General features: G+C 35.9%; 1 protein-coding gene across 1 annotated transcript; it reads right to left on the bottom strand.

Annotated features, from left to right (window-relative positions):
• Positions 1-8,149: 8,149 nt before the first annotated feature.
• Positions 8,150-9,801, bottom strand: LOC149177281 (heavy metal-associated isoprenylated plant protein 39-like). The gene is made up of 3 exons (XM_089423363.1): positions 9,705-9,801; positions 9,515-9,590; positions 8,150-8,597 (listed from the first exon to the last, which is right to left on the bottom strand). The coding sequence occupies exons 1-3, from the start codon at positions 9,708-9,710 to the stop codon at positions 8,320-8,322; spliced, it is 360 nt and encodes a 119-aa protein (XP_089279489.1). The 5' UTR covers positions 9,711-9,801; the 3' UTR covers positions 8,150-8,319.
• Positions 9,802-11,523: the final 1,722 nt, after the last annotated feature.

Genomic DNA, 11,523 nt, shown 5'->3' with positions numbered 1-11,523 from the left:
AGGACAATCATGGAGCATGCAAGGTGCATGAGATTTCATGCAGGATTGCCTTTACAATTTCGGGTAGATGTTGTAGATACTATTGTTTATCTAATAAACATAGGGCCCTTAAGTTCCTTGGATGGCGGTATTCCATAGGAGGCATGGACAGGTAAAAAGGTAAACTACTCATTTTTAAAGACTCTTGGTTGTGAAGCCTTTGTCCACATTAATAAAAAAAATAGAACAAAGCTTGGGGAAAAATCAAAGAAATGCACCTTTATTAGATATAGTGTTAATAATTTTGGTTATCGCTTTTATGATTATGAAAAACACAAAAAAATTAGAAGCATAGATGTCATATTCAATGAAAAGGTTTTGTATAAGGATCAGATGCAGGAAAAGTAACAGGAAAAAGAAAACAGAGAATACACAGTGCTTGATGAGATCACATAAAAAGTGAAGGTGCCTGAAAATCATAATAATCAACAGTCATAACAACAACAACAAGCACCTCAAACACCTGAAAGTGGTGTTAGAAGATCTACCAAGATAAGTAGACCTCTGGAACGATACTCTCCTTCATTATATTATGTATTGTTGACTGATTCTAGTGAACAAGAATGTTATGAAGACGCAGTGCAGGTAGAAACCAAGAAGAAGTGGGAGTAAGCAATGAAAGAAGTATGGACTCCTTAGCACATAACCAGAATTGGGACTTAGTCAGGTTGCTTGCAAGTGAAAACACATTGCAAAATAAATGGGTTTACAAGTTGAAGGAAGAAGATGGAGGCAGGAAAAGGTACAAAGCTAGACGTGTGGTGAAGAGGTTTGCACAGAAAAAGGGTATAGACTTTGATGAGATATTTTCTCCTGAAAAAGGGTATAGACTTTGATGAGATATTTTCTCCTGTTTTTAAAATGACTTCAATAAGAACTATTTTAACTCTAGCAGCAGCGAAATATTTGCATCTTGAGCAGTTAGATGAAAAGAAAACCTTTCTCCATGGGGATTTGGAGGAAGAGATATATATGCAGTAGCCACAAGGATATGAGGTAAAAGGGAAGGAGAAACTAGTGTGCAAGTTGAAGAAGATCTTGTATGGTTTAAAACAAGCTCCAAGGCAGTGGTATCTAAAATTTGACAGGTTTATGTCTAAACAAGGTTATACTATAAGTCACACTGATCATTGTGTTTATCTCAAAAGGCAAAATGATGGCAGCTATATTATATTTTTATTGTATGTAGATGACTTGCTTGTTGCAGGTTCTAACATTTAGGAAATAAATGTGTTCAAAAGAAAATTTATAAACTCATTTGCAATGAAGGATTTGGGTGCTGCAAAACAAATCCTTGGTATGAGAATGACTAGAGATAGGAAGAATCGAAAAGTAGCATTGTCTCAGAGCGAGTACATATAAAAGGTGTTATAAAGATTTAATATGCAGAATGCAAAACCGGTTAGTATACCTTTTGGCTATCCATTTCAAACTAAGTAAGGAGGTGTGTCCCAAGACTCAGGAAGAAATGGCTTATATGCCTAAAGTTCCATATGCATCAGCGGTTGGAAGCTTAATGTATGCAATGGTCTACACAAGGTCTGATATTACACATGTAGTGGGAGTTGTAAGTAGGTACATGAACAATCTAGGAAAAGAACATTGGATGGCAGTGAAGTGGATTCTTAGGTATTTGAGAGGTACCACAAATAAAGCATTATGCTTTTGTGGTTCGAACATTGCTCTACAGGGATATCTTGATGCAAATATGGCAGGTGATAGAGATAATAGGAGGAGAGAAACAAGGTATGTGTTTACTGTAGGTGGAACAACTGTCAGTTGGGTTTCAAAACTGCAAAGTGTTGTTCCACTCTTAACAATGGAAGCAAAGTATGTTGCTGCTACAGAGTCTAGTAAAGAAATGATTTGGTTACAAAGGTTTCTGGATGAATTGGGTAAGAAGAAGGAGTTGGGCAAGTTATACAGTGATAGCCAGAGTGTCATATATCTTGCAGATAACTCTGCATTTCATTCCAAGGCTAAACATATACAGCTCAAGTACCATTTCATACGGTCAGTGTTGGAAGATGGATAGTTTAAGGTGGAAAAGATACACACTAGCCAAAATCCTGCAGATATGTTAACAAAAGTTGTAACCAGAGAGAAACTGAGATTCTGCTCAGTTTCAATTGGTCTTCAACTATGATGAAGAAGATGAAAAACAACTAGGTCCAAAATGGAGTCATTGTCTAGAAAATGAATCGGTGGTGGAGTTGATATAATTAGTCTCCAAGTGGGAGATTGTTGGGTGTGGAGCCTGATTATCTTATTTATCTAGAGGTATCGCCACATTGGCCCTAGTTTGTAATTTGGCAACAATGTTGCTCATAAAATGTACACTGCCAGGGGGGTCCAGAGGGGGTGATGATTATTATTTGGAGCCCCCCCCCCCCGTCGACGGGGGATTGGGGGCAGCTCCCCCGAAGCTAAAAATAGATGCTAAATTTCCTTGTAAAATGTTGTAATTTCGTAGTCAATCTCGGTCGTTCATTAGGCGGAGATCGGACGGCAGAAGTTATGTTTAATTTAGGGTTTTTTCCTAGAAGGAAACCCCTCGCTATATATGAGGGAATTGTGTTGCGTCTATGTATATCTGTATCTTGAGCGAGAAAGAGAGAGGAGATTATGTGATATTGAAGAGAGAATTACAACGGATCTATTGTAGGTTGTATCTATTCGTTTTGATGGATAATATAAAGGGAAGGACTGGCTATTTCTCTATGGACATAGCCCAAATTGGGTGAACCACGTATATCTATCTCTATTTTTTTATGTGTTTTCTATGTTTATATTCCTGTAATATATTTTATGTGTTCCATTGCTCTGTAATATATAATTTTCTAACAATTAGAATGTTGTGGTCGAGAGGAACAACATAGCATAGTAGGGGTAACAAGGGCAATGAAACATGATCACGACCTACCACTACACTTGTGGGTTGAGGCATGCAACACAATGGTTTATGTTCAGAACCATAGCCCACATCGAATACTTGAGACAAAGACACCAGAAGAGTATTATTCCAATAAGAGGCCAGATGTTGGTCATTTCAGGATTTTTGGGTCATCGGTATATTTCCATGTGACCAAATATGCACGGAAGAAGCTTGAGCCTACAACATAGTTGGGGATATTTGTCAAGTACACAATATTAGGTGCACTTGTTGACCAACAGGATGACAGTGGTTCTCAGGGATGTCATATTCGATTAGGAGAAGGCCATGCGAGTTTACCTTGAGAGGGAGCTTAAGCTACATGTGGATGAGGATATTTTAGCTCCTAAGGTTGAGGAACCCTAGATTGATGTGGAGCAGCGACAAGTAGAGGATCCGGGAGTGGAGACATCCACTTAGGAAGAGTCTTCCAGAGAGGGAAGAATGTGCACCAGAGAGGGAAGAAAGTGCACCAGAGAGGCAGACAGATTGTTGCATGATGCATGGGAGAATGTGGGAGCACCCACTTCTCAGCGTAGGAAATGGAGCTCACATGAGAGGTACACTGGATACATGGCTCTTATGGGCGAATGTGTTGTGATATAGCCATCTTTCTTTAAGGAAGTAGTGCAACAATCAGTTTGGGTTGATTCCATGATGGAGAAGTATGACTCCATAGTTCTTAACAGTGTTTAGGATGTGGTCCTAAGATCGGATGACAAGTTAATGGTGAGCTCCCATTCTCTTTACAAGGTAAAGCTAGTTGCAGATGGTAGCGTGGAGAAGCATAATGCTAGATTTGTGGCCCATGGCTTTTCACAGGTAGAGGGGATTGACTATGATGATACATTTTCTCCTTTTGCAAGGTACTCATCGATCTCATCTATATTAGCACTATCAGCATAGATGGGTTGGAAGATACATCACATGGATGTGAAGACAACCTTCCTCAATGGCATGATTGAGTAAGAGGTGTACATAGAGCAGCCTGAAGGTTTTGAGACCTTTGACCATGAGTCACATGTGTGCCAGATCAAGAGAGATTTGTATGGGTTGAAGCAAGCACCTCGTGCTTGGTACACTATGATAGATAGCTACTTCGATAGGTTGGGCTCCACAAAAAGTGAAGCAGATGCGAACCAATACCACATAGTGGTGGAAGGTAAGGTGTTGATCATTGTACTTTATGTTGATGATTTCATACTGGCAGGTGATGATCATATGATAGTGTCTTGCAAGGAGGACCTTGCAAGAGAGTTTCATGTGAAGGACATGGGGCTCATGGATTACTTTCTTAGAATGGAGGTATGGCAGGGAGATAGGGAGTTGATTGTGTCTTACCAAAAGTATGCCAACGAGATACTGAGGAAATTCCGCATGGAGAGCAACAAACCCATGGAGACTCCTCTAGCAGGCAACTAGAGGAAGGAGGATGCTACTTTAGGGGAAGTAGCGAAAGCTATTGTTTATAGGAAACTTGTGGGTTCACTCATCTACTTGGTCAAAACACGACCTGATATGTGTTATGTAGTTAACCACCTTAGTCAAGCAATGGTTAGGCCTAGAAAGTTGTATTGGAAGGCAGAAAAGCATGTGTTCAGATACCTCAGGGGCGATTCTTAGTATGGATTATGGTATAAATGAACAAAGGGAGTGAAGCTTCAAGGCTTCACTGATGCAGATTTGGGAGAGAGTCCATCCGACTGAAAAAGCACATCAAGAGGTATATTTTAGTATTGGGTTAGCGGTAGTTTCTTGGTACAGAAGAAAACAAATATCGGTTGCACTTAGTTCGAAAGAGGTAGAGTACATGTCTATGATTCAGGAAGCATGTGAGGATGAGAAAGATATTGGTTGATTTGTTTGGCCAACAAATGGATCCAACTATGATTTACTGTGATAATCAAAGTTGTATCAAGCTCTCTGAAAATCTAGTTTCCATGATCTGTCCAAACATATTGATATCTTATGTCATCATCTCAGAGATTTTGTATTGAGGTAGATTATGTTGTTAGAGTACATTCCCACGAAGGAGAATGCTCACAATTTTACAAAGGCATTGTCAAGATGTAAATTCGAGTTCTACAGAGATAGGATTAGGGTATTTGATAATCCCTTTATTGTTGAGAGGGAGTGTTGAGAAATGGCAACAAGAAATTCCAGTGTTAATTTGTCCTTGAATTAAACTGAGAATTAAAATTGAATTCTATTCTTATAGCAACTTTTAAATAGTTAATTGAGTTTAATTAACTTAATTAGCTTAGGAATTTTGAGTTGGAAGCCTTTCTGTAGTCATGTATATGTTCTCCCTAAGTTTTAGGGGTCCAGTATGAGTTTAAATCGAGTTGGAAATTAGGCCACTCGGTTTACTTAGTTAAGTTTAGTCAAATTAGATCCAAATTGTTTGTGGAACTAATAAAGAGTTAATAGTTAGTTGGTGCACTAGTCCATCCATAAGTGTGACTCTAGTTAACCGAAGATTCCTTCATCGAAAACTCATGCATGTCAATTCTGAGAAATACCCAATTCAGACTAGAGTGGAGGGACAATATACTATCAATTGTATTATTTATTAGAGTGTAAATATCATGTATGCATTAGAGATTGATCCTATGTTTAGATTACGTAGTTTTGGAAGCATGAATTCCCTTTAGATATTGGTTATTCATCCTAGGAATTATGCAAGAGATTAGCGGCTTGGAGAGTTGTTGAATAAGCTAAGGATTTGGCTTGAGCTATCTTGTGAGTTGAGAGAGTTGAGCATACTTGTGTAGAATTGTTCTGGTGAGAACAAGCTTTGTATCTTCACTCATATTTCTCATAGATGCAATACAAATGGCAGCCTTTTGAGTAGTGGCTTTCCCCAAATATATGTTGTGTTATGTTCCATTGATTTATCTTCATCTTATTCATATTGTTTTCATCGATCTATTAGCTTATGCTGGTTGAAAGTAGAAGTAGATTCTTGCCATGTGCTTTAGTACATTGCACGAGCTTGTGAATCTATAGGATTTTCTGCACATGCTAATCATCAAGGATTCTGATACAATGAAGCAATATGTTTTGTATTAAAACTTTGCACTATCTAAGTCCATATGCTAGATTATTGTTTACACGATTACACTACATATTAGTTGAATCTATAACTTTTCATCTCCTCCTTAAGTTTATTTTTCCTCGCTATCATGCAAAGAAAGTGAAGATGTGACTTGTGCTTTCTAAATTCCGTTTGTGCGGATGAAATTTATTAACTCTTGATGCAATTTTGACTTTTATGCAATGTGAGTGAATGGTGCAAGACTTCATCACCTAGGGTTACTATCATATGTTTTCATGATATTGTAATCAAAATTGTAGTGTGCCATGTATCATATTACTATTATATTAAGTATCAAATTACTTGTTTCTTCTGACTTACAAACCAACTACTGAATATTTGTAGAAAACTTCCTTCTACAAGTGATTAGCCTATGATTTTTAAGAACGATGGGTATTAAAATAGAGTTTACAGGTCTTTGCCCAATATATGTGTTGATGCATTCAACGAACAAACATTTTCTTAGAATACTTGCTTCTGAGACGTTATAGAAACAACCTTGTCAAAGGATCTAGTCATCCTAATGGCTTCCAAATTCGCATTGGTATGGTAGATGGCAGGGTGACATTCTTTGCTAAAGAAAGTATCCATGAATGGATAGGAGAATTAGAAGCCAAAGACAATGAGATGACAAAGGGAGGGGTGTATTTATAAAACAATCAGTAGATAGAGTTGTTGCACATGTAGGAAGTTAACCTTGGAGTCCATAATCATTGAGGGAGCCTCAATGCAATTGTCAGACCAACTCTCTACATGGGGAGGAGAGGGAAGAAGGTGGCATGGGGAGTAGAGGGCAGAAGATGGCATGTGTCATAAAACCTTTGAAAGAGCCTAAGTCCCACTCTTTGTCTAATTAGTGAAGGAGCCTACCAACTCCTTACATGGAAAAAAAGGGGAAAGGCGATATCTTTCTTTAAGCCTTTGAAGGAGCTTATGACTAGCTCTTTGCATAAGAAGAAAATGTCATAAGGCCTTTGAATTCTATACATCCAAGGCTTGGCCTATTCAATCATTATAGTAAAATTCAATTTTCCTTATTTATTAATGATATGATTTTCCATATTTATTAATAATTTATTTCTCTATTACATAATATCATAATATCATTTTTATTTTTGTATTATCAATTCCGCTATTTACTCTATATTTTTTCTTTTTCTATTTTAAAGTATATTTCTCTATTATCCTAATGTCATCCTATTTATTCATCTCTACTTTTCCAACTATTCCACATATTTTTCATTTTCATTTTTCCATATATTGATACTTCCAAATTTATTATTTATTAATGCTTTCCATGCATTTTTATATTTTATTTATATATTCCTACGCATGTTTGCCGCCACGGAGTGTTCACCTTATAAATTATATATATATATATATATATTAATTTGTACTCGCTTTTCTCCACCTGCCATGGGGTAAGTAATTCGCACTCTTAGATGGTTTCAAAATATAATTTTAATACATTTATCCCTGCGATTTTTTTAGCCCCCACTCTCAGAGTTATTTCTCTCAAACATTACAAATTCATTATCTGAGTTGTCAAATAGTTAGGAGACCTCCCAAATTATATGCAAGAAAACAATTAACTCAGAATAAAACCTCAGCTAATATAGGAAAACCCCTTGTTTCTTGGTGGACCCGTCTTTATAGCCAATTTCAAATGTGATTTACTTAATCAAATAGAGTTTGCTACTTAGTACTTCTTTTCCTAAGCCAAAATAAGATGGAAAAGGGATGGAGGAACCTGTCTCTCGAAGTGAATTTGTTCCCACCCTATAAAATTTAGGCTTCTCAAATCAAGTCAGTGAATGTATCATTTAAAGTTTAAAACAAATTAGGGAGTGTATTATCTAAGAAATACATATCAAAGAGTTATTTTAAATATGGATTTAACATGATTTGTAAAATATTTTTTAAATATTTTATATAATTATTTATTTATATATTTTTTTTAAAATTTAATAAAAAATAATTTTAATCAATATAATTTTAATGAATAAACAAAATTATCCATTATACATTTATCTGTTAAAACATCAAATAATGATTTTTCCAAAAAAACCCTTAATAAAAATATTCTCATATTCACAATCATGTTGCCAACATTTGCCCCTTGAAACCCTAAACCCTGACCTTGGGAAGCATATCCACCAGACCTTGTGAGAATGAATATGCATATATACCCCGTTGTAAGCACAGAGAACATAGCTTCTCTTGTATAAGGGAACAGGTTCTGAAAAATACTTTAACAGATAGTACATGTATTTGGATTATACTCGTCTGTAACAACCTTATATGGATACGGCACGTAGCTGCCATGATTCGCATACACAACTGTTGGAGTCGCCGCCTTCTTCTCTTCTTTTTTCTCACCTTCTGCCTTTTTCTCCTCTATCGCGGGGCCAACACTCAGCAGCTCCGTGAATCCGAATTTCCTGAGTTTCATTGCGAGATGCACAGGATCCGCTTCCCCAGTCACAGTTATCTTATTCTCCTTCATGTCAACGGACACAGACTCAACCCCTGCAGTAAGGGAGGATGTTATTAAAATTGGGGTATATTTCGGATCAACAAAAATTGGTAGTAAACACAGAATTATCATCAAAAGAGATATTTGGCAAAAATATTATGTGGGTTTATTCGATGGTGCAAAGCTGTAGGAGGAATTGTTGCTGCTGAGTATACATAGTTATAGAGCCGGGTTAATGCTATCATTTTTGGTGGGAAGGGGTCAAGGCACAAATTAGACATTATTACACTATGGAGAGTGCTGATCGCAACAAAATAGAATGAATTGGAGCACATACAGATATATAGTGATGCTAAAAGAATCATAGACTGGATCAAAGGATATAACAATTTCAATCCTCTTATATTAAGAAACTTGATGAAGTTTATAAAACGCTGGTAAGTACACACCGCCACATCTATTTGGATCACATATATAGGAAGCAGAACTGGATTGCTGATCTATCATCCAAAAGAGGAATAAATAAGGTGTCTGGAAAGTTTTTCTTTTCAGTATTCTAGCAAGGAACCATGACCAATGCGAGGAGCATAAACTTTTCAAGGAGATAAATAAAAGAATGCTGGTTATTATCTGAAAATGCAAAAATCAAATATTATTGTAAAGGGAACTTTTTTTTTAAGTAATGGGCTATGGCAACAGATCCTAGATTACAGAACTCTAGAAAATAAAAGGTATGGCAAACCTATTGTAAGGAAAGAAAGATAAAGAGTATTCTTTTTGTTAATTTTGCAGCCCTAGACTAAAAAACTATGCCAATTGTACTACCTGATTTATATATATAATACAGAAGCGTTTTTTTCCCCAAAAAACAAACTCAACCTCTGCGGTCAAATATCATGTCACTACGCAAAAGAAAAGCCCAATTCATGTTAATGAGAAGTTGGAATGTAAAATATTTACTGATATTTACCTTCCATTCCTGCAATTGCCCTCATAGCCCTTCTCTTGCTTTTCTCGTCCTCAATTGCCAATTTCAGCACGATTTTCTGCATATACAACACACCGTCCATCGTTATAAGAAAGCAGGTTTCATAATTCACAACATACAGAATCTCAAAAACATTGATTCCACTTGAACAGAGAAAAGGGTAGCCGCATACCTTCATGTTTGCCAGCGTTCCAAAACTCTTTCCTTGATATATGTAGAATAAACGAATAAGTGAAATGCCCAAATTGGTATTGGGACGTTTCTTCTTAATGAAATCCGGAAGAGTTACAGACTCTCTTCTCTATTCAATGACTATATATACTGTTGCTACAGCACCCGCATTGTGGAGTCTTTCAATGGGCCGCCTGCCCATATTAGTCACAAGCGGTGTGAATTGACTCCCATTATTGAGAAGAAGTCAGCGTAACAGGGGGACGCTGTTCAAACCTTGACGAAATTGTTGGTCTTCATGTTTTTATGACTCAATTTCTAAGTGTAACCACGTTATTAGAGCTCCAGAGACCATACGGTCAATTCTCAGTTAATGACCATCGAGAACTTATCCAAGTTTCAACAACTACATAGACCTGTTCATTGTAAGCATTGTCCACCTCATTGAACATGTCATTGCCTTATATAGTTGCTCAAAACCATCCCACAGTACATAAATACCGGATGAAGGACTAACCCTCACACTTTTAAGATAATTGTACATTGTACACTGATCGTGAAATGTATGTATAACCAATATATTTTAGATATATGTATTTCATAGTGTAAGTACATATATTGAGGGTTTCAATATACTATATATTTGTTATTTAAATATGATCTAGTTTTTCAAGTACGATTTAGTAAGGGTTGTTATATTTATTATTTAAATATGATCTAGTTTTTCAAGTATGATTATGATTTAGTAAGTGTTTTGAGATCAAATTTTTTGATATGCAAATTTTTTAAAGTGTAAAATTAGAAAAATAATTTGAGCTTTTATAAATTTGATCATGTGTAATTTTGTGTAATTTTTCTACTATTTAAATTCTATTTTTAAATGTATAACGGATTTAATGACTTGAAAATCTCTAGAACACTTCGATTGTGTAAATGAGATAATTTAAACGTATTATTTCAACAATTTTTTACTTGATCAAAAAATATAATTTGAAAAAAACCAAAAAATATAATAGTAAAACTTTTTGAAATGTATATTCAATTAAGGTCTTGTATTGGAATATTTTAAAAAGTATAAGAATTATAGATTTTGAAAGTATAAAGTTTTTTCTTAATATAAAATTATGTTAGTTCACTTGTAGATCCAAATATTTTATTTATGACTAAGAGTGAAAGTGAAATAAATTGGATTGTAATATTAACAACAAAGTAAGTTAAAAGAGAGATTATTGATGTTTTATAATACTTTTAACTAAAACTAACAAAAATATATATATATATAGACATTGTATATATTTTACTTTAAATTGGAAATCAACTCTACTCCAAATCACACATCATCCTTATGTGAAACTGTAGAATGTGCTGCCGTTGGAGGGAAGTGCAATTGTAGTGCTTTGATTTCCTTTGTCCACAACTTTCCTTCCATTTTTTTCTGATGTGTTGGCCTGGGTGCCAAACACTTGGGCATAAGCCTTGTACTGTGAGACATTCTCAAATGTGCATTGTGGTTTGCAGTGGACGAGTAACTGATGAAAGGGACCCTGTTCCTGATGAAAGGGGACTCTATCGTCACTATTGATTGGATTAAGACAGTGCATCCTCTGTGTGCCATCTCTTTTTAGGAAGACTTTCTCATCACTTTCTTTTTGCCATACCTTTAGGCTTTCCAATTGATTTATTTCTGCCATATCTTTAGAGAGCAGAACTCTGAGGCCGACCTGTTAGCCAAAAAAAAAAGGGGATCTCCACGGAGAATGGCTAGGATTGATACGCATGTTATGATCAATGTGCAGTAATCATTCAGGGGTCCTTTGCCT

Source organism: Pinus tabuliformis, chromosome 4_1, assembly GCF_031772625.1.
Source record: "Pinus tabuliformis cultivar Carrire ecotype Pingquan chromosome 4_1, CPIR1, whole genome shotgun sequence".
Taxonomy (NCBI): Eukaryota; Viridiplantae; Streptophyta; class Pinopsida; order Pinales; family Pinaceae; genus Pinus; species Pinus tabuliformis.
This window is presented reverse-complemented; position numbering and strand designations above follow the sequence as displayed.

Coding starts and splice junctions, on each gene's coding strand:
- LOC149177281 (XM_089423363.1), bottom strand. Junction 8,598..9,514: donor GGCAATTGCAGGAATGGAAG/GTAAATATCAGT, acceptor CCCTTACTGCAG/GGGTTGAGTCTGTGTCCGTT.